Source organism: Lissotriton vulgaris, chromosome 3_1 (genome assembly GCF_964263255.1).
Source record: "Lissotriton vulgaris chromosome 3_1, aLisVul1.2, whole genome shotgun sequence".
NCBI lineage: Eukaryota > Metazoa > Chordata > Amphibia > Caudata > Salamandridae > Lissotriton > Lissotriton vulgaris.
The window spans coordinates 1,775,160,205-1,775,184,639 of NC_141689.1; the positions used below are offsets into that span (position 1 = coordinate 1,775,160,205).

The following is a 24,435-nucleotide window of genomic DNA, read 5'->3' on the forward strand; positions in this document are numbered from 1 at the left end:
GATACTATTAGTTCTAGATTCCTTACCTTAGAATAGATACCCCAGCAATACCAACCCCGGAGGTGGGTCTGCGAACTAAGTTCACACCAGGAAGCCCTGCAGAACAGAAAGGGCAAAGAAGCAGTCTCTCGGGACTTGAGAGTCCAAGCAGTAGTGTTTGGTGAACATTTACAGAGATGCCCATGTGTCTGCCTGGCAGATATCATGAAGGGAAACGCCACGTCCCAAAGCAGTAGTGGCTGCTGTTGCACCGGTGGAATGGGTGCGCAGTCCTACTGGAGGTAGAGCAACGAACCGTCCGACACCTCTGCGGAGCAAACCACAGAAATACAGGACATTTTGCGAGAAGTGCGTCAGGGGTTTGCAACCATTGCGGACAAGGTGGACAGGCTGTCATCCCGCATGGATGCTATCGTCCACAAAATGGATGTGCACGAGGAGCGCATAGCTGAAACGGGGAGGCGCATATCGGACTCGGATGACGTAGTGGCCAGACACACTTCGCAGCTTTCTAGAATGGACAATCTGCTCCGCATCATAGCTTCCATGAATGAGGATTTGGAAGCGAGAAGTCGAAGAAACAACATACGAATTTTAGGGATTCCAGAATCTACAAACACTAGTCGTATGGAAGAGTATGTTGAGAAGCTTCTGCTATCTGCGGTGGGATCTGAAGCTTTCTCCTCCCAATTCATAGTTGAGCGGGCGCACAGATCATTGGGCCCTAGACCCAAGCCGGGTGCGACCCCAAGGCCCATAATTGCCAGGCTACTAATTTATAGACACCAAGACGTTGCACTGCGGGCGGCACGGGGCAAGCAGGCACTGTCTTATGACGGCAATTTCTTCACCATGTTTCCGGACTTCAAACCAGTAGTTCAGGAAGAAAGGCGGAAATTTCTAGACGTCAAAGCAAAATTGCGAAAGGCCAAATCGATTATGCTCTCCTGTACACGGCAAGACTGCGGGTGACCCATCAAGGCCGTCAACGCTTCTTTACAAAACCACAACAGGTGGCTGATTTTCTCAAGCACCTACGACACACAGCTCGGTCGGCGGAGGAAGAGGTTGAAGGACGACAACCACCGATGGAAGGTGCAGGGGAAGAGGAACAGTAAGATGCCCTGCACTATGCTGGATTTCCCTTACACGATGCTCCTGTAAGTAAGACCGACTCAGGTTGAGACAGAGACTGGTGTACTGTATACTAATGGCAAAGGGGTCCCTCTGGACTGCTGATTGATGCCTTGCCGGGCCCCCCATTTACTTATAGGGGTTGCAGTGTGACTACACACGGGCTCCGAAGGTGTGGGGAGGTTTGTGTTGCCGCCTAGATGACCTCCACAGGGTGTTTCCCTTTAGATACCTTGCCACAAGGAATGGCGAGAGTTTTTCTTTGTGTTGGATTGACTGGATGGGTGGGGAGGGGCAGGGAGGGTTATTATATTGGCGAGTTGGGGCTGCTTCAGTGGGAGGGAGGAGGGTTGGGCAGGGGGCGACGAACAGTTGAATCTAGTTCTGGTTTCACTGTCAAGTTCATGGTAGGTACACACAGCGTACGGATGAGAAATTGTGATTCCACGTTGAAGGCCCAGAATGCACTATATGCTCGACAACTAACAAAGTCTTGGCGACATATCGGAATGCTAAGATACGCCACAACAAGCTTCTTTACTTTTTCTTGACTATTGCATGGCTAACGTTGATAGGACACAACTGAACATTGTCACGTGGAATTTAAGGGGGCTGGGGGACCCCCGTAAGAAACTTCAAGTACTGGCATATTTGGATAGACACAATACGCACATTGCTATGTTGCAGGAGACTCACTTCTCACCCCAGCGGACTGGTACATTCACCTCGAGATGGGCGATGCATGGGGTTTTTTCCTCGTACTCCAGTTATGCTAGCGGAACGGCCATATTGATTAAGAAGCAAGTGCCTTTCCACCTGGTGGGGTCGTCCACTGATAATCAGGGTAGATATTGCATGATATGGGGGAGATTGGGTGTTGAATCGATTACACTGGTATGTTGTTAAGGGCCTAATGTTGATGATCCGGAATTCTTCTTTAAGCTGTGGGAAGCAGTAAGAGCGGTAGGGTCGAACCACATTGTGTGGGGGGGGGGGGGGGGGGGGGGGAGATTTCAACGTCACATATACGCCTAACTGGGATAGATCTCACCCTACCCCGAGACACCACACTAAGGCAGGGAATCTACTCAAAGATATCATAACAGAGCATCAATTACTAGACACATGGAGGCACTTGCACCCCTCGTTACGGGAGGGCACACACTTTACAGCATAGGCGGCAACTTGGGCGAGACTTGATTATTGCTTTGTCACCCGGTGCCTTGGACCTGCTATCTGCGGGGTTCAGCACTTGGCCCGGACGTACTCTGACCACGCCCCTGTTAAGCTGACGCTCTCTTCCGAGGAATTGAGCCCCCCACGCAGCGCTTGGCGATTGAATCCCCGAATGCTAATGGACGCAGTCTTCCAGGAAGAACTGCGTGCGGAGATATTAGATTTCTGTGCGTGCAATAAGGGAACAGTACAGAGCGTAGAAACCATATGGGAAGCTTTTAAGGTAACACTGAGAGGATTCTGTATCTCTAAGGGGTTTGGGGTACTCGGGGACATACTCAATACGCTCCATAGGTTAAAGTGCAAGCTGAAGATACTTGAAAATGCACTGTATCACGCACCAGATACAGACAATCGGAAAAACATCAGGATTAAACTTACAGAATACACTGAGGAAGCGCAAAGGGAATCCAACTTTCGGGGGAATGCACTGGCAATCCCGTCGATATGGTGAGGGAGAAGGCCCTAGGAAAACACTAGCGGACGTGGTTCATAAACTGAGATACTCCAGCTATATAGTGGAATTAGAAAGGGCAGACGGAACGTGCTGCTGCGATACGGCCAATATGTTGACCGAATTTACGAGGCACTATACTGCGCTGTATACCACTTCGGGAGCCCCGAATATAGCCTTGGATGATTTCTTGGGAGACGTGGCTCTGGGCTGGCTAAGCGATGCACATCGTAAATTCCTGTGTGCACCTTTCGAATTAGATGAGGTACGGGAGGCCATAATGGGAGTGCAATCTGGGAAGGCCACTGGCAAGGATGGTATCCCCGTAGAATTTTACAAGACTTATATTGATGTCATGGCCCCGATACTTCGAGAAGTCTATGAAGAGTCACTGGAGGTGGGATCGCTCCCCCCATCTATGGCAGAAGCTCTAATTATATCCTTGTTGAAACCGGATAAACTGGCTCATCAATGCGGGTCGTATCGACCGCTTTCCCTGATAAATAGTGATGCCAAAATATTGGCGAAACTCACTGCCAAGAGACTGAGTCTCCTATTAGAACATCTTATCCTTCCTGATTAGTCTGGGTTTGTTCCCGGGAGGGCCACCTCTCATAATTTGAGAACACTCTTTACATTAATGAATAATGTCGCCCCTGAACTGCCTTTTGCAGCGATCTTTTTGGACGCCACTAACGCCTTTGATTCCATTGAATGGCACTACATATTTGCGGTAATGAACCGGATGGGTTTTCCACCGCTTTTTTTATCGTGGATTTGTCTCCTGTATCATATGCCGGGAGCCTAAGTGCTCATCAACGGCCAAGTGTCCCCAAGGTTTTCAATCACTAGAGGTACGCGCCAGGGGTGTCCATTATCCCCCCTGCTTTTCGCACTGGCCACGGAACCTCTTGCAGCGCGTTTGCGACAACATCATAATGCTATGGCACTGTAATGCAACATGAGACAAATATTGATCTCAATGTATGCGGATGACATCACTTTATACGTGAAAGATCCGCAGCACAATCTACACACGCTCCTACGAGAATTCATTGTTTTTGGGCGCTTATCTGGCGTCCAGATTAATTGGGGGAAGTCATGCCTCTTCCCATTAACTGACTCAGTGGTACAATTTCCTTTAGACTACCCTTTGGAGTGGTGTGAGGAAGAGCTCCGATATTTGGGGATTCGAGTTAGTAGGAATAAGGAGGAACTCATGAGGCTTAACTATGGAGTGGCCATCACTCGTATAACCGACAAAGTAAATCGCTGGGTGAAGCTCCCACTGTCTATGGCAGGTAGGGCATCACTGATTAAAATGGTGATCCTACCTCAGCTATTGTATCTCTTCTTAAATATTCCTTATTTTCCGGGCGGACAATTTTTTAAGATGCTTAGGTCCGAGATGATTCGGTTGGTGTGGGGAGGTAAGCAAGCTAGACTACAATGGGCTATATTGACTAGGCCTTACTCGAATGGTGGTTTTGATATACCAGATTTTGAACAATATTACGTCAGTGCTCAGGCACACTATTTATATTTTTGGATTCATCAACCTAAATATATGCCGCAACTGGCAGCAGAGCATTGGCTAGCACACCCAATACCGATAGAAGGCGCCATATATACACCAATACCTGCTTGGGAGCGCACCCAGACTACTGTAAATGCTACGATCACGGCATGGCAACGGATTGCGCTCCAGTTCGAGGTCCATGTCCCTTACTCACCACTTTTGCCATTAGTATATCATCCAGATATGCCCCTTTTACAGGAAGCACTCTTTCATAAACTACGCGACCGCATACCCCTTAAAAATTGGGGGAGGGGGGATCTATATGAGACTGGAAAGTTCCAGGAGGCGGACATCATGTGTCGGGGAGCGCAAGGCACTCCAATGGATATGTTCTTATATATCCGCCTACGGCAGGGTATTAAATCACTACATCTAGAATTTCCGGATGAACCCCCGATACTACCGCCACTGCAGACACTCCTCCTACAGCCCGCGCCAAGGAGTCTAGTATCTTTGCTTTATCGCACGGTACGCGCTCAGTACTCTGAAGGGGTTACACCTTCTCACTCCAAATGGGAAGCGGAGTTAGGACACCCCATAACAGAGGAGCAATGGGAATACTGCTGCTAGCAAACCGAAAGAATCTCGTCCAATATGTAGATTGAGGATGATACACTACAAGTATATTCATAGATTGTACCACACTCCGGTTAGCATGCACAAGCGTAAGCTCCGAGATACTGATAAATGTGACAGATATCAGGCACCACAGGCCAATTTTTTACACTTAGCCTGGAATTGTCCGGCAATACAAGAGTATTGGGGTCAGGTTTTTACAGCGCTGAATCAAATGACTACTGCATGCATAGACACCGCACCATTAGTGGCATTACTGAGCTATGTAAAACAGGTCCCACTGGCATATCGCCGATATACGGCACTAGCACTATTAATGGCTAAAATACGTATAGCTTGCAGATGGAGTAGAGGGAGAGCCCCTAAGTTTAAAGAATGGCTGAATGATATGATATTCTGCCATGAACAATCTACACTGTATGCGGAACTCTTACCTGTTACATCTAGACCCAGAGATATATGGTCACCATTACTATCTTACCTGCAGGAAGAAGCTCAGGGAGAGCATCAATAGTACTGCAAATAAGTATATTGTGAACTGTACACACTTATTTCTAGCCACTCACAGGCTGGGGATCCATGGCACTGAGTCACTGATAGTATATGCAGGGCAGTTTTTGGCTAGGAAACCTCAGATGTCTTATTACATGCACTTTCTTAACATTGGCCTGTGTGGAGTACAATCTCGTCTATTGCATATTAGGTTGAGTATTGAGTTTGAAACGCACTGTGAAATATTAATCGAAAAAGGAATACATTGATGTATGAGGTTCTATGACATTTAATGCCTGTACTTAGTACCATGGTACATTACCCGATACAAACGTTGAGTATGTATGCTTATCATTACAACGCGGCCGGCCCAAAGTGGTTGTAGGCGGCTTGCTGTGTTAATAGGTTGACTGCTGTATATATTAATTGATCATTATGACTGATGCATACTAGTGCTACACGACACTGTGTAAATGTGTAAATGTGTAACCTACCAATAAAGGTTTTTGAAACTTATAAAAAAAAATAATAATAATAATAATCTCACCCTCAGTTAATTACTCGGAACATGGCATTTTGGGCTGGATTGCTCACATTAGAGGTCGGCTAAGACTGATTTGCATATGGGTTGGTCCAAACTAAGGTGGCATGGTGTGAAAAATAACGATGGACCGGGATGTGGACCTGAGTGATTACCAGTGACTGAAATTAATTCAAGCATTTCATCCTTCACGTTATGCCTAGACTTGGGTCCAGTGCACACCGTGCCACTAAAACCAAGCTATACCAGGCTGATGAGCTCTAATAAGGGCGAAACCGGTCTACGGTTGCTTATGTCTGGTACAGTTGAAGTATCTTGAAATTTGATGGTTCAGCTGGAATACAAAACTCCCACTTTGATCTGACCCCATCTGACCATCAACGACTGGGACACCTGATGATCAGTTTTAGGTTGCTGAAGTCCTTTAGTTATTTGGAGGTACAGTCTTCCACCGGATTTTGATTCCAGGCAGCTAGTCTCCTGTTAGGATATGGCAAGCATCTTTGGCCAGATCTGCTAATATCCTGAGCTGATGATATATTTCGGCACCAAGATGTTGCCATTGTGAGAAGAATGCAACAAATGAGTTTGTCCCTCGTCAGGCACTTGACAGTGTAAGGCCTCGCCAGAAAGCTCCGTGCAATTGGTATGAAGTTTTATTCCGCTTTTGGCCACTTTTTTCTGAAGTAAGCCCTGCCACCTGACACTGAATTCTGGATCTGGGTCCCAGGTCTAGCTAGCACTGAATTTTTGTTCTGGATTTGTCGCAAATGGAGATTATTTCAGAGTACATGAGGCCGTTTCAGAGGTGATGCACCTTCAGCATCTGGAGCATCTTCTGGTGGCAGGTCCCTTGAAGATTGCTTGCCATGGTGAAGAGTGCAATCTATCAATTCTTACCAGTTGTCTAAGGGAAAGCAAGTCCCTGAGGATGGGTTTCTGCAGTTCTTCTGTAATGTCGATCACCTTTTCCTGAGACAGTCTTAGTGTGGCCAAAGAAGAGTCTATCATGAACCCAAGAAGGTAAGAATGTGACTGGGCAGCAATTCAGAGATTTTCACAGCGATAACTAAACCCAGATTCTGCAAGAGGCCATCAGTCATGCCCAGATGGGATCTCAGTTTAGGCAGGCACAATCCTTCAGAAGCATGTTGCCAAGATTTGCCAGGAACCTCGTCCCTGCACTTCAGGAATCGCATTACCGGGTTCTAATGCTTTTTGAAGCCCCACAGCTATAAAGAGGTCAAAGGCCAAATAGAATGCCATGAACTTGCACGTTTGCACTCCGTGAGTGTGCCGAAGAAAACGCCTGAGAGCGAAGAACAATTCAGATGATAGCACTCTTTATTTGCATCTTATCTTCATTATGGACTTTCAGAACTACCTTCATCCACTGAGAAAAGAAGATGGCGAGGTCTTTTGTCTTGGAGTCCCATAAGCCTCTTACTTCCTGGGGAATAGGGGGTCCCCCCTGCCAAATATCTGTACACGAAAGATGCCAACCTACCCCACAGCAATCCAAAGGAAAAATTGAGAATATTTACCTTTGTATCTTCCTGAGTCAGTAGTGGCCCCAATTGCTACTGCCTTGCTCACTACCACCTGATGGGAAGAAACCTTCTGGTACGTTCACGGGCTACTTCTTTTTTACCCTTGATCTCGCCCTTGGAGCCCTGACTGGAAAAAGGCCTAGTCGAAAGGTTCTACCTCAACCGCCCGCATCATACAGCTTTGATCCAAATTATTTTTTAACGGATGCGTGTGCCTTATCCCGGGAGGTCAAAATAGAGACTAAGCTGCCTTTCTCCATAAGAGAGGGATACCCCAACAGGCACCTTTGACTTAACTTGTCGGTATAGAGCAATGTTTCTGTATAGAGACAAAGGAAATAAGCCAATTTATTTTCCTCCTCGGATCTATCAAGGATTTTTTCAGGGGCTTGATGACATCCAATCCTGCCATATCTTCCATGAACAGGGAATATGTTTCTTTCAAATCTTAAATACTTTCAATCAGAAATGGGGCCCCCTGTTGTCTACCTCATGCATATATCTTGCCCTCTAATGATGTAAGGGACATTTCTCCCTTAAGTGAGTAGAGACCTCCTTGTCTAAGGGTTTCCTAAGTCAGTTCCTGACATTTGCAGCTACCTCTATGTAGGAAGCTGGCTCTTTGTGGTATATTATCTGATATATCATGTTAAGAGTCCAGAGGTTCACTTATGAGTGGACAGGACTTGCTATGAAATCCCAAAGCGCTCTATTAGCAGGTAGTGTGGTGGTGCTGAGTGGTGCTGAGTGGTGCTGTAGTGGTGCTGAGTGGTGCTGTGGTGGTGCCGAGTGGTGCTGTAGTGGTGCAGAGTGGTGCTGTGGTGGTGCAGAGTGATAATGTGGTGGTGCAGAGTGATAATGTGGTGGTGCTGAGTGATAATGTGGTGGTGCTGAGTGATAATGTGGTGGTGCTGAGTGATAATGTGGTGGTGCTGAGTGATAATGTGGTGGTGCTGAGTGATAATGTGGTGGTGCTGAGTGATAATGTGGTGGTGCTGAGTGATAATGTGGTGGTGCTGAGTGATAATGTGGTGGTGCTGAGTGATAATGTGGTGGTGCTGAGTGATACTGTGGTGGTGCTGAGTGATACTGGGGTGGTGCTGAGTGATACTGGGGTGGTGCTGAGTGATACTGGGGTGGTGCTGAGTGATACTGGGGTGGTGCTGAGTGATACTGGGGTGGTGCTGAGTGATACTGGGGTGGTGCTGAGTTATACTGGGGTGGTACTGAGTGATACTGGGGTGGTACTGAGTGATGAGGGTGAGGGTGTGTGAGTGGTGAGGGTGAGTGAGGGTTGTGAGGGTGATGGTGAGTGAGGGTTGTGAGGGTGAGTGAGGGTGAGGGGTGTGAGGGTGAGTGAGGGGGTGTGAGGGTGTGAGGGAGGGTGAGGGGGTGTGTGAGGGTCAGGGGTGTGGGGGTGTGAGGGGGTGGGGAGTGTGGGGGTGTGAGGGTGTGGGGGGGTGAGGGGGTGCGAGGAAGGGTGAGGGGATGTGAGGGTGAGGGGATGTGAGGGTGAGGGGTTGTGAGGATGAGGGAGTGAGAGGGTGTGTGAGGGTGAGAGGGTAAATGAGGGTGAGAGGGTGGGTGAGGGTAAGGGGGGTGAGGGGATGTGAGGGCGAGGAGGTGCGAGGGTGAGGGGGTGTGAGGGTGAGAGGGGGTGTGAGGGTGAGAGGGGGTGTGAGGGTGAGAGGGGGTGAGAGGATGAGGGTGTGTGTGAGGATGAGGGTGTGTGAGGGTGAGGGTGTGTGTGTGTGTGAGGGTGAGGGGGTGTGTGTGAGGGTGAGGGGGTGTGTGAGGGTGAGGGGGTGGGTGAAGGGGTGTGTGAGGGTGAAGGGGTGTGTGAGGGTGAAGGGGTGTGTGAGGGTGAAGGGGTTTGTGAGGGTGAGGGGGTGTGTGAGGGTGAGGGGGTGTGTGAGGGTGAGGGGGTATGAGGGTGAGGGGTATGAGAGTGAGAGGTGTAGGCGGTAAGGGTGAGAGCGTTCTGAGGGTGAGGGTGTGAGGGTGAGGGTGTGAGGGTGGGGAGGTGTGTGAGGGTGAGGGGATGAGGTTGAGGGGATGAGGTTGAGGAGGTGTGAGGGTGAGGGTGTGTGAGGGGGTGAGGGTGAGTGAGAGTGAGAGTGAGAGGGTGTGAGGGTGAGTGAGTGTCTAGAGGCAAAGCATAGTGGATGTAGCATTGCAGCTAGCAAGTCAAGTGTTTTCAAGCTGAGTGCCCTGTGCAGGGAGCATCGCTGGAGTACAATGTCTTGCAACTTAGTTAACATGGTACGTCCTGGGATCGGCTTGACTGGTCATACTGATTCATTATAATAAAAAACACACTCGGAGAAAAACTTAAAAGTGATGTTGGCTTCCGTACATGGTGTAGTACGCTCGGCTGGGTGAGAGCTTGCTTAGCTCGGTTGTAAAAGAAATAAACCCTGGTTGCGCTTGATGGAATGCTGTAAAACTAGGAGGCATGGGGAAAATGTTATCTGCTTGACTGTGCATTAGTGAAAACAAAATGCTCGAGGGCATGCTACATAACTGGGAGGCTTAAGGAAAGTATCATTGTGATCGTATTGTTATAACTAGGAGTGAGGGAAACAAAATCAACTTGAAACTTAGAAGGACAAGCTCTCGGCATTGCGTGGCGGGAGGGCGGGGGTGGGGGAGCAGGGTAGCGGCGTTCCTTTGAAGTCGGAAGGATGGGAGGGAATGAGCATATGGGGTGTGAGCGATAACGCAAGTAAGAGATGTACAGTCTCTGTGTTACAGAGAAGAAGTGGCAATGTATGTCCTCGGTAAACTAAGTTTTGGCAAGAAGTGGACTCACTGGGGTGGACATTAAAGATTTGGGGCAGCGCATGACCAGTCAAGCCGATCCCAGGACGTACCATGTTAACTAAGTTGCAGGACATTTTAAGCCATCGAAGCTCCCTGAACGGATTTAGGATCTAATCACCCGCCTTGTTACTGCATGCTCACGAGATACTGACTACCAGCTGAGCCCATGCCAGCATATCCATGCGGCCTACAGTCTCCTTTGTCTACAAAGGACTATAGTGCAGAGGTCCACCAAGAGTAGCCGTCGCCACGCAATTTTTCAATAACAACATTTTTTAAATACAACGTTTTTGGACGCACACCGCGACCGGCCAGCTAGTGCAAGAAAACCCCTTTTCCTGAACGAACCCACTTGTTGTTTTATTCACGGACTCTTTTTGTTGCCTTTCTAGCAAAACACATCGGGACAGTAGTGACCCCGTTTCCGCAGTGATTTTAGACTCTGCCAGGTTGACTCCATAAGCAACACGTCGTGGGAAATACCGATTCATTATAATAATAAAAAACACACTTGGAGAAAAACTTAAAAGTGATGTTGGCTTCCGTACATGGTGTAGTACGCTCAGCTGGGTGAGAGCTTGCTTATCTCGGTTGTAAAAGAAATAAACCCTGGTTGCGCTCGATGGAATGCTGTAAAACTAGGAGGCATGGGGAAAATGTTATCGGCTTGACTGTGCATAAGTGAAAACAAAATGCTCAAGGGCATGCTACATAACTGGGAGGCTTAAGGAAAGTATCATCGTGATCGTATCGTTATAACTAGGAGTGAGGGAAACAAACTCAACCTGAAACTTAGAAGGACAAGCTCTCGGCATTGCTGTGGCGGGGGTGGGCGGAAAGCGGGGATTAAAAACAGGGGAGGAGAAATACCAGAGGCCGGCCGAGCGCACGCTGGGGAAGCCTTTGATGTGGCCTGGCGGCCGTGGAGAAATGCTGCTGGCAGTGGGAGGGTGATTGATGGGCGGGGCAGTGCTGGGGAAGCCTTTGATGTGGCCTGGCGGCCGTGGAGAAATGCTGCTGGCAGTGGGAGGGCTGGGGATGCTTGTCCACAAGGAGTCACGTGACTCTCGTGCACTGCCCAAAATCCTAGGAAAGGAATTTTTTGGGTTGACAACATTATGTTCGAGTAAACTCGACCTAAAAAGCTGCAGGCTCTGACTGGGAGACCTATCTGAGTGAACCAACAGGAGGGTTCAAGACTTGTGATGCTCTGGCACGCAGGGACACCAGGGGTCTTCTACTCCACGGCACAGGGGTGACAGATGCAAAGGTATCTTTAGGTGTTGGATTTCCGTACCAGGAGCAGTCGCGGTCTGGGGGTCCTGCGTGCAGAAGCTGCAGGTAACATCGGGGAGTCCACGAGGGGTGAGACCACACTGGACTCCAACTCTGGAGCACTGCGAAATCTTGTTGGCACCGGTGGGTCACTCCAACTCGGGCCAGAGGCGGCGGGTGAAGAGGTGGCTTCGGATGTCGGGTCTTTGGTGGTTCCTAAGGTATCAGCGTCTCTTCTTTTGAGTTTCTTTTGAACAGGTTCACTGTTCACAAGAGGTCTTGCTCTTGGCCTTTTTTGAAGGCAGGCAGTCCTCCTAGGTTCTGGAGCCACTCAGCTGCAGGATGAGTTGACTATGGCGCAGAGTAGACAGAGAGTGGAGGGCAGGTTAGCCGGGGCAGGTCAGGTGCTCTCTTCTGCTTTCGTGGCTTTGTGTCCTTCGTAGGTTGTCAGGATCTGCTTCTCTGGCGCCAGGGACTCCCCTAAATACTGATTTTAGGGTGTTAGGAGAGTGTAGGGTAGTAGCCAAGGGGCTACTGACCCTTGGGGTCACTACGCCTCCCTATATGACCACTTTCTGTGGGAAGAGGGCATAACCCTGTCCCAGAATTCCTAAGTATGCTCTCACAAAGATGTCTACTTCTAAAAAGTTGTGTCCACCTCACAGTAGCCCACCTTAGGGGTGGTACTAGCCTGGAGGTAGCACACCTACCTGACTAGCTAATTTTTCCACCTGTCTGGGTGCTGAGGGGGTCCTGGACAAAGGGGGCAGCTTCCTCTCCTGTGGGGGGGAAGGGGGGCAGATTTGCATTTCAAAGGCAAGAACCCTTTGAGGCTTGCTGCCCCATGAAGGTTTATCAGCAGGGCAACCTGTGTGAGGCCGTGTTACACCCTCTTCCCGGACAGTCTTTTGTTCTGGGTCTCCTGAGAGCAAAGGCTCACACCCTAGGAGGCCAGAACAGCGTATCGGATGGCAGGCTGGAAGGTTTACAGGGGGCACTTCTAAATTGCCCTCTGTGTGTATGTGCTTCTAAGTCCAACACTGCAAACACAAGGAGATGATGGACGGATCGCTGAAACTTTAAAGACACTCACCCCGAGTCACAGATCGGGGTTGAATCCATCATCATTCTTTAGCTCACTTTGCCACCTCAGTTCAGACCCAGCTATATGCAAACCACAAATACCATCCATCATTTTTGCAATCATTTCATAGCATATTAACAAATTTACTTATTTAAAAAGATGTGTAGCGTTTTTGGTAACAATGCTATATTTCTAAATGAAATCCAATACTTTGCACCTATCTGGTTATGCCTTCCCTCTTTCTACAATTATAGAAACAGTAAAGAATCCTGGATTCAGCACAAGCAGTGTTTGGAATCATTCAACTTTAACTTTGGGAAGCAAATTAGTAGGGGCTGATATATTTGATCTTAAAGATCTGATGGAATGCAAATAAAGATCAGCAGTCATTCACTATAGAATAGGCTGGTAAGTACAAGTATGCAATTATGTATTTATAGTTTTTAACAAGCATATTTCATATCAATTGGTGCTAACTTATATTTTTTGGGGAAACTTTAAATGAGGTTCTTACCATTCTCTTGCTGCTTTGTAGAACAATCAACCCAGTTATGCTGATTTGCTGCCCAAATCATTTCAAATTGATGAAACATGATTTTTAAATTCCAAGTGTAAGGCACAAATGAGAAAATATCAGGGGCATTGTCACTGGACCAGTCTTGAATCAGATCTGAAAAAAAGCCAATAGTTAGAAACTGTGAATTTCCTGTTACGAAAGGCAAAGGTGATCATTCCCATTCAACTAAATAGTGCTTTATAACATGAAAAGAAACTGTCAGAAAAAATCTTATATAAGGTTGAAACTGCAAATGTAATTACTGACTTTTTTTTAAATAATCAAAGCAAACTGAACAATTCACAAAAAAAACTGCATCCAGAGAACCACAAAAGCATACTTTAAAGTACATTGTGTCATGGAAATTAAATAGGATTAAGGTTGAAAGTAAGGCAATGTTATTAGTAAAGTAGGTTAGAGGGGTCTATTAATGTCAAAAACAGAAAAGATTGAGATACAGTGGCCCCTAACCTTATCCAATATATATATTTTTTAAACACACAAAAAAACAGAGGAAAGCTGATTCCCCATGTAAACGTGTAGAGAAAAATAAAGTGAAATCTGATATTTATATGGATTCAACAAATAAAAAGTTCAGAAATTATGGGCAAAATTTAAAACATAACACTTGCCTAATATTTGTCATCCTGAGATTAATCACTACAGAACAAGCTCAAAGTAATTAATACTCTTGAGTAATGTAAATGGAGCCATGAAATGACAATTTAATACTTTATCTTTGAATTTAGATAGCTGGGAATCCATTTTGCTTTAGCCCAGACACACCAGTAACTTGTCTTTGAGGCATTATCTGCAGTTCCTGTCACTGAAGAAAGATGCCAGTCCGTGGGATGCATGAGCCTTCAATGAAGAAGGTCAGGCCTAGAGAGGACAGCATGGCCTTTGCACAGCAATGCTCTTAAGGGCTATTCTGTGATCATGAATGGCGAGTGTAAGAACTCAAATGCCTGTACAGAATACAGCTATGTATCTCTCCTCATGGCAACATTTAGAAAAGACATTAGTCAAGCACCTAAAGCCACCAAACTCCAAGACAACCAAGAACACAAGATTCTCCCATCATTCTTAAAGGAAGAACAATGCAACATGAACAACTTTCTTCAAAAATAAGTTAAGTGTTATTCAGTCCAATTTGGAAAAAAAAGGAATATGGTTAATAGTTTGCACTAATTTCAAGACAAGTCTCAGGTCGGCTTATCAAAAATCCATGACTCATTTAACATGGATTTACATTCTTGCATGAGAGCCTATTGTAAGGTTTATTTGATGCTGTATAAATGTTCTCTTGATCAAGAGCCTAAAGTAGCAACCAGCTCAATCTTCTCTTTCACATAATGTATTTTCCTGTTCAATCTGTTCAAATCCTTGTTGGATGGTAACAAATTTATTCTTATCAAAAACTGCTTGACGGATTAAAAGCTCTGAGAGTTTATGTAGTTTTTTTACTCTTGCTAAATAATAAATATTGGTGGTACCTTGTTTTACCAGTACATGAACACGGCTCTATGTGCTGCAAATAATGGTGAGGGTGTGAGTTCTGGTTCATTTAGTCCCAATGAAGTCAAAGATTACTGTGCTCCAACTGTAATAATAAGGAATTATTTACCACTAATGTCATGGGGTCACAATATTATTGGACCCAAATTGAACAACCAATAACCAAGTATCCCTTTTTAGCACTTGACTCTCAAAGGTAACAAGACAGGCAGTCCAATATTAAGGGAAGGGTCAAAACATAGCTATCTAATAAATCAGGCTAAGTGTTTCAAAATTAGTGGGGGCAGTAATTGAGTAATTAGTCCTATTGCTTCATTGAATAAAGGACTTGTATTGGCTCAGTTCAGGGTAAACAATATAATTTTCCTGAGCATAACAAGTGTCAGGGTCTTGTGTATATCACAGTGTTCTTCACTGTTTGAACTGAAACGGGTTCTGTTTCTTTGCAGTTTTGTATCACTTTAGACCTGGGCAACCACTGAGGGAAAATAAAGAAGGCTAAAAGCGCACAGGAAAGTGATTTGGTTTAGGGGTACTCTCTTTTGCCTATTTTGTCTGTCTGGCCTATTCTCTTTAGTCTACATATTCCTTTCTCAGTGTCCCTACAGGTTGTTTACACCTTTGGGATACAAGGAAATTATATATTGAATTTTCCCATCCAGTTCTGGAAGAGGATGGTATGCATTACGGCTGATAGCAGTGTCTTCCCATATCTTTGGATGCCCTTCTTTCATCACAGCCTTCCCACTTTGGCCAGAAGTTCAGTCCCTATCTGGCTTTTTAAGCCATCACAAGAGCTCCTTTCTGGCCTTTACATGCTTCAGGATCCTACTCCTCAGTTTCTCTCTCTTCCAGAGCCCAATCCTGAATGGCTAATTCCGGAAGTCTATTTTCGATTTCTATAGTTTCTTCTTATTTTCAAAATATTAGCTTGAATAAGAGTACAGATTTCAAATTGTTAAATACATGGAGTGCTGTATGGGCAGGGTAATAGAAATCCTTACTTGTAGTTCTCTTTTTAAGCATTTGCTTGAGTGGGGCAAAGTCTAGAAATGAGGATACATCTTCTATAGTATCGATCAAGTCCCAGGAATGCCTCTAATCTCCTATTTTGTGGGAAAGGAATATCATTTATTGCCATCACCTTTTCTTCCTCTGGCTCTATCATTCCATTTCTAAAAAGATACCCAAATTATCTGAATTTATTATGGCTAACATGGACGTTTTTGTTAATGTGAAGGCCAGCACTTTGCAGAGTCAGCAATATCGTTATTAGATTATTTAAACGGTCGTCCCGGGTTTTATTGAAGAGGATGATATCATCAAGATATACAGAGACATAGTTTGGTGAGGCTCAAGGACCTGTAAAGCCTTTCTTGGTCACTGATAGATTCTGGAACCAGGCACTGGTTGAAAAGGCCAGTTCATATGGGGAAAGCTGAACCCCAGAATTAACTACCTGGGAATGTATTTACCAGTCTCCATCCTCCAGAGAACATGTGGTCTAATTTTTCAAAACTGATAAGGCAGCTTGTTAAGACTAGTAAGGGGAAGCATGTTCAGGCCCTTTTTATTTCAACTTACAAAAGCGCTCGGGTTGAGGCAGATGGACTGCTGGGTATTGGGTTGAAAATGAATCCTTACTGGAGGGCAATTTTACTGGTCACTTTTCCGCTTCAAGATCTAGAAACATTGGCCTCATCTGTGGGTGTAGATGAATCTCATAGGAAATAGCTTGGTAGTGTACAACTGGGAGGCAAGATAAACATTTCATCAATCACCTTGTGTCACAGCCCATACCAAAGGTTGCTGGTTCACTGTTACCAGTTTAACCACTCTACTATAAATTGTTGTGCAATTGATGCCAATGCCAGGCACACTTTTTTTGGTTCAGAGTACTTATCTCCTGTTCCTCTGTGTCTTGACTTGACAAAAGGCCCGCAACAAAGCTTTATAAAGATGTGCCAAGTAATGTTATTTTCTGAAATTTGGTATAACCTGGTGAACGTAAAATAGTTTGGGTTTGTGCTGCTGTTATTCTGCCTTATGGAGTAAAGGGAATGCAAAGTCATCTATGAACAATAGTTGATATGTCAATTAAGAAGGGGATGTTCAGCTGGTTCAAGATATGAAAGCATAACGAAAGACAAAACCATGACATTTTATTCAGTCACAATTTCTTAGGAAATGTTAAAACTCCACTTCTTGATTCACATGTATGTTCATTTTTAGCATGAACGTTGAGTTAAAGAGGTTAATTGAGTGACTAGCACATCTGGCATAAAGCAATGAATCATCGGTGAAGATTTAAGTGTGCTGAGATGTACTTAAATCGCACAAAGCTCTTATCCCTTCTGTAGTTATCAACAGTGCCTTTAGTGCTTTGATAAACAGTGTATAAAACATAAGGAAAAGGTGTCAACTCAAACTCGTCACCATGTATAATAGAAGTGATACAAACAATAGTAATCTCAAATCCCCATGGGATTTTATCTGTTAGGAACTCATTGCTCCTCGTTTCCAAATTTCAGTAGGTGTGACACAAAAACTAGGAGTTCCTTGATTTAATATTGTTTTCAGAAGATATAACACATTGTGTTCTTTGGTGTTTTCACCACAGCCAGTTTGCCAATAAATTTCATAAGATTAATTGTGTAGTGATTTCCTCGTTAAAACTCTTTTTAATCAGTATGGCCAACTTTGGGTAGAGAAGTTTCCTTTCTAGGCAAGTGAGTCAGAATTGAGAATCATGAGTGGTCTTTAATAGCTACAAAGCAGTCTTTCTTGTAAATTACTGAATTATATGCTGCCTCCAGCATAGAGAAAAGAGGGTAAAACACGAAGGTCAGCACTCTAGTTGCTCCTCCATATAAGACAGGAGGGCAACACGAGCATTTTAGATTGTTTTAGATGAACGAGCGCATGCCGCTCCTGCACTTGCATTCCTGAGATTAAGTCAGGCACGCTACCCATTTACTAGCAGTTTGGGACTGCCTATGACAGACACCAGCGCAAATCTTTGCCTCCTAGCCGACGGTAGCGCATTGATGCAACGGATGTAATTGATTTTAATTGTAATTGATTAAAAAAATTACTTTTATTTTCACTGAAATGTCACTGTAATTTTGTGTTTACTCACCACTGCCTCTGCCCCGGCGTGTTCCCCATTCCACCGCTGAATGTTCAGTTTGAGTGGAGGGAACTTGGCGCCGCAACCAGTAGTGTCCCCCTACCGCTTCCTGCTAAAACACGAAGGTCAGCACTCTAGTTGCTCCTCCATATTAGCCGATGTTTCCCAAACCGCGCAGCGGGCGCGCCACCGGCGCGACGAAGGCGCGCCATAGGGAAGCCCGTCTGTGCTCGTCCGCGCCGGGTCAAGGGCCATGCCCCCTGGCCAGTCGACCCAGCCCTACTGCCTCCCGAGGATAATTTACTCTTCAACTGAGCTGATGTCACTGAATAGTCCCCCCCAACCTAAGATACTTCCCTCCTCAGGCTATTTTTCATGATCCGGTCGGAGGTCCTTTTAATTGTGTTAATTGTACTGAAAAGACCCCCTCACTTGCCCAGTCTAGACCATTTAAAGACGTGCTCATCAACGTACGTTCTCTCCCCAAACATAAAATTGATATATTAGAACTAATCATCACCCACACCCTTGACCTACTTTTCATCACAGAGACGTGGGGCGACGAAGCATCAGGACCTGACTTTAGGGCAGCCTTACCTGAAGGCTTCTGCGTATGCCGACTAGACAGAGCAAATAAAAAAAGGAGGTGGTATAGCCATCATTCATAGAACCCATTTTTGTGTAAAAACAGTAGCCCTTCACCACACAGGCTGTGAATCAGTCTACTTCTTCGTCATCCTTACTAACAACCAATCTCTTTCCTGAATCTTGCTTTATCGCCCCCCAGGTCCCCGTACTAATTTTCTTGCCAACATTAATCATCTTATAGAGTCCGCCGCGGGAATCCCCCATTACACTATACTTGGGGACTTTAACTTTCACTTAGAATCAACGACGGCCAGTGACACAACTCTGCTCATAAGCGACCTTTTAGCAGTTGGACTACGCCAACCTGTCATCTCCCCTACGCACACAGCAGGCCACACTCTGGATGGGATTTTCACAAACAATACAGATATTGCAATAGCCAGCACTATTCCTCTTACCTGGACAGACCACTCTGTGGTTTTCTTTAACATCAAACCCAGGATAGCACACCCTAAGCACACTACTTCCACTACACAATCAGTCACCAGAGACTGGAAAAACATCGACATCTCTCGCCTTAATGACACACTGATTAATTCCCTCAATATCACTGAATCAAACCCTGAAATAGCATCTAACAACTATCTCGACCTCCTAGACACGGCATTTAACTCTTTGGTACCCCCTAAATCGGCATTACGTAATAGAAGGACGTCTTCTGCCCCTTGGTTCACCGAATCCCTCCGGCTGCAAAGACAATATTGCAGACACCTGGAAAGACATTGGTGGAAACATTACAATCTCCAAGATAAGCAAGCCTACAAGAACGCTCAGACTAGATATAAACAACTTATATCCTCCGAAAAGAGCAGATATTATATCAGCTAAATTAATATGGCAAAAAGTTCTGCCAAGAAACTTTTTCAGGTAGTCGACCACCTGTCTAACCCACCTAATCCCCCTCCTGACACCTCTCAATCACTCTGCAATTCCTTGGCAGCATTTTTTTCGGATAAAGTTACATCCATCTTTTCTGATTTTACTCCGCAACAGGGCCCTGCCACTAATTCCTCTCTTGATCACAATACATCTGATTCCCCCACCTTCTCAGAATTTCAGCAGGCCACCCATGAACTAATCGCTCATTCAATTTCCACCATTAAATCTGGCTCACCTATGGACCCATGCCCACCGGCCATCCTTAACCTCATTCCAGAGGTTATTACACCGGCCATAGCCAATATTTGCAATACCATGTTTCATACTGGTATTTATCCTTCAGTATGGAAAAATGCCATTATTAGGCCTCTCTTAAAAAAAAACTCACCCTAGACCCATCATTACCATCCAGCTATAGACCCATTAGGTGCCTCCCTTTCCCTGCAAAGATCTTTGAGAGCATAATGAATAGACAGCGGTCTGAATTTATTCATACAAACCACCTGCTGGACGATTCCCAGTTCAGTTTCAGACAGGGGCACGGAACTGAGACAGCCCTCATAAAGGCGGCCGATGAAATCAGAATGACCTTGGACAATGGAGCAGCAGCAGTCTTGATACTGCTTGATCTGTCTGCAGCATTTGACACGGTCGACCACACTATCTTGATCGACCGTGTCTCAGCTGTTGGTATCAGACATAAGGCCAAAGACCTCCTCACCTCTTTCCTGGTGAATCGTACCCCGGCAGTGAAATTGGGTTCACTTATCTTCCCCTCCCCTTTTCCCTCCCATGTGGAGTGCCACAGGGCTCCTCGCTAAGTCCAACCTTATTTAACATATATGTTACGGACTTAGCGAGGGTGATCAAAGCACACAGCATTAACCTTACAACATATGCTGATGATACCCAGTTGGTCTTGTCAGTTCACCATGATGGTATCAAAGTGGCAGCCAACATTCAAGAGGGAATGCGAGCCATTAGTGCCTGTATGTCCTCCAACTGCCTAAAATTAAACTCGTCAAAAACGGAGATTATGACATTTTGAAAACTTCAACCCAGCTGGTCCCCTCAATGGTGGCCCAATGAGATGGGTCCACCACCCCAACCCATGACCAAGGTCAGAAACCTGGGCGTCATCTTCGATGACAGACTACTTTTTTTTTTTTTTTTAACTTTATTGATAGGAAGGAATAGTGGTTAATCAGTTGCATACATCCATTCGGTAATCGTTACATTTCGTATAAATTGTCATTACAGTAATTGATGAGCGACATTTTCGTAACAAGGACTGAGTCGTCTGCTGCTTCACGGGCCTTGTATACACATCAATTGTAAGATACATTGCGTAAATTGCAGTCCCCTGTTAACCCCTCCCTCAAATATCAGTGATAGCTGCATCTCTTGTCAATTAGAACATTATTAACAAACTTCCCAACTTACCCCCCCAACCATGTGTCATCGTACCCCTTCTGTGTCACCCACAGCTCGTAGTAGCCTTTGTCTCCATTAGCACTGCAGTGTATGGCCAGGTTAGTGCCGCCAATGTAACATTGTCATGTTCCCGGGGTCATTGCCCCGCACCCGTTCAGTTACTCCTCCTCCCCCTCCGAGTCTGATTCCTCTCCCTCTGGTAAGGGCTCACAGATTTCCCCTCTGTACATGTTCCACGCCGCCCAAACTTTGTTCCATTTCCGGGGCGCTGCCCGAAGCACGTATACTGCTCTCTCTGTCACCATTAGGATGTCCATGTTCTTAGCCCACCTACTGGCGGTGGGTACTTCTGGCGCCCCCCATTTCTGCGCTATATCCCGCTTAGCCACTGTCATTGCCAGTGACGCCCATATCAGTTCATACCTACCCAGATCATTGGGGTCCCAGATGTTTAAAAGGCATTTACGTGGTTCAGGTAAAATGGAGAGTTTAAGGGCCTGGGAGATGGATCGGAGCACCTGTCTCCAGAATTCGCGTATTTGTGGGCATTCCCATAGTGTGTGGATCAGTGTCCCTTCCTCCCCGCAGCCTCTCAAACAGAAGGGGTGTGTTGCTCTCTGTATTCTATGCAACAGTGTCCTGGTGTAGTAGATGCGGTGTAGGATTTTAAGTTGTACCAGTCTAAGCTTACTAGAGATTCCCACCTCCTTTGGGGAGGCCAGGGCCTCATTCCATTCAAATTCGTCTGCCTCACCTAGTTCCCCTTCCCATTTTTCTTTAAGCTTTAGCGTTGGGTCTTTGAGATTGTTGATCAGCTTTTTGTATGTAAGGGAGGTGGCGCTTTGGAGCATGAATTCTGTTAGCAGTCTATCTTCCAAGGGAGAGGAGTCCGGTAGTGTGGTGCCAGTAGGGATTGCCTGTAGTAATGCATGCCTAATTTGGACATACCGAAACGTTTCTGTGGGTCCGAGGTTGTATTGCTGTTGCAGTTGTGGAAACGGTAGTACTGAGTCGTTGTCCCAGAGGTCTCCTACCGTAGAGATGCCTATGGAGTCCCACCGTTCAAACCCCTTACAGCCTCTCAGGTTCCCCAATGCCTTCGTGTCCCACAAGGGCGTCATTTTAGTAAGTCGGCCTGCCCACCCCAGACGGGCCTGTGCCACGTGCCATAGCGCCGCCGTGTGTTTGGTCGGACCAATTAGGGCCTTCAGTTGTGATTTGTTGTAGAGCACGGACAGCATACAGTCTGTCCCAAGTTGTGACCAATCCGCCCGATAGGCCGGGTCGTCCTTTGGGGCGTGGATCCAGTAGTTTATAATCTTGAGTTGGGCCGCCCAGTAATATAGCTGAATGTTGGGGAGAGCTATGCCCCCCTCGTACCAGCTCTTTACCAGCTTGTCATATGCTATGCGCGCCGGGCCTGTATTCCAGAGCAGGACAGTGACCAGCGCAACAATCTGTTGGAAGTAACGCTGTGGTACTAGGTGTGGAGTATTTTCCAGGACGTAGAGGAGTCTTGGGAGGGCCATCATCTTGTACAATGCCGCCCTGCCCAGTAGGGTCAGGGGGAGGGCCGCCCAGTGTTTAACATCTGCTCGCAGGCGATCTATAGGTGGTTTTAGGTTATTAACAAAAAATTCTGCTTCCCCGCTCGAGATGATGATACCCAAGTATTTGAAAGAGGCCGACGTCGTTAGCATTGGACAGTTCCCCTGCAGTCTCGGCGCCGGGCCTTTTAACGTGTATATGGTGGATTTCGACCAGTTGAGAGTGTAGCCCGATGTGCGCCCATGCGTGTCACACAGGTCTAGTAGGGCTGGGATGCCGGTCTCGGGTGCGGTCATGTAGATGAGCATATCGTCTGCGTATAGCGAGACTTTGTCCTCCCACCCCTCCTCCCATTTGATGCCTGTGAACAGGGGTGTCGACCTGATCTGGATAGCCAAGGGTTCAAGCACCAGTGCGAAGAGCAGGGGGGACAGGGGGCAGCCCTGTCTAGTCCCCCTGCCCAGAGGGAACCTCGGTGACGTGTGGCCATTGGCCACCACTTGTGCAACGGGTTTCGTATAAAGCAACCGTATCCACGTTATGTATTTCGGCCCAAATCCCATGCGTTCCAGTACCACAAAGAGGTATTCCCACTCTACTAGGTCGAACGCCATTTTAGCGTCGAGAGAGAGGATCACCGCCTGCTCCGTGAGAAGGTGTGTTCGGGCTAACACTCCGTGGACTCTTCTGAGATTCATCGCAGTGCTCCGGTGGGGCATAAAGCCCGACTGATCAGGGTGGATTAGGGTACTGAGATGGGGCAGCAAGCGGATCGCTAGAAGTTTAGCTAGTATCTTGGCCTCGATGTTCAATAATGAGATCGGGCGGTACGAGGTGCACTCCGTCGGGGGTTTCCCCGGCTTGGGTATTGCTACAATCGTGGCCGTGCGTTGATCCAGCGGCAGCTCTAGTCTGTCCCTACTCTCTAAATACATGGCCAGTAATGGGGCACTGAGGCCTGGAGCCATGGACTTGTACCACTCTACCGGTATTCCATTAGGGCCTAGTGCTTTACCTGACTAACGCCTGGATCGCCAGCTGGATTTCTTCCCCCGTCGGGTCTAGTTCTAGGGTGTCTCTATCTTCTTGTGCAATGCTGGGGATGGTAATGTCCGCGAGCGTTACCGTCGCCATTTGTCGTGTGACCCTCCGTTCCGGTGTGTAGATTGCCTGATAGTGTCGTGCTAATTCGCAAACTATTTCTTCTGGGTGTACCAGTGTCCGCCCATCCTCTGTGTCGAGCCTATGAATACCTCTCGCTCCATTCCCTCTCTTATCTAGCCATGCTAGCATACGACCCGCCTTGTCGCCCACATCGTAAATTCTATGTCTGGTGTTTGCGATGTATCCCTTCTCTGTCGTTTTGAGGTGAGCTAGGTATTGGCGCTGCCGGATCATGAGGGTGTGTGTCGTGGACGGGGAGGGGTCTGTCATGTGAGCGTTGTTGGCCGTGTCGAGTGCAAGTTCCAGGTCTGTGAGTTCCTTTCGCGAGTCCCGTTTGTGTCCCGTAATCGCTGCAATGGCCGCCCCCCTGAGGACAGTTTTGTATGCCTCCCATAGGGTGGAAGGTGACTCCACTGTGCCTGTGTTTTCAGCAAAATACAGCGACGTCACCAGTATGAGTTTCTTCCGAATCTTGGGGAGTTTTAAAAAATTCGGGTAGATTGGGTAGAGTCGTGCATTCCGTTTCCCTCCGGTGGTTAGCGATAGGACAATTGGAGAGTGATCTGAGACCCCCCTGGGTAGTGTGTCCACCTTTTCTACCATATCTAGTCCCAAACCCAGTGCCATGAAGTAGTCTATGCGAGATAGGCTATTATGTACCGCCGAGTAGTAAGTGTATTGGGTGGCCTCGGCGTGCAATTGTCGCCAGAGGTCTACAAGGCCTAGGGCTTCCGCAAAGTCCGACAGCGGTGCAGTACCCCGTGGTCGGGTTCTGGAGGGAAAGGTGTCCTTAAGTGGATCCATGACTGCGTTA

General features: G+C 46.7%; 1 protein-coding gene across 15 annotated transcripts in view; it reads right to left on the bottom strand.

The window, feature by feature from the left end:
* The window catches only part of BLTP1 (bridge-like lipid transfer protein family member 1), a 1,831,302-nt gene that overhangs the window by 1,605,014 nt on the left and 201,853 nt on the right, over positions 1-24,435 (bottom strand). For all 15 annotated transcript variants that reach the window (XM_086962202.1, XM_086962209.1, XM_086962198.1 and 12 more), the window contains one exon: positions 13,259-13,414. In XM_086962202.1, the coding sequence (XP_086818328.1) occupies positions 13,259-13,414 (156 nt within the window). The remainder of the gene's footprint in view (positions 1-13,258; positions 13,415-24,435) is intronic.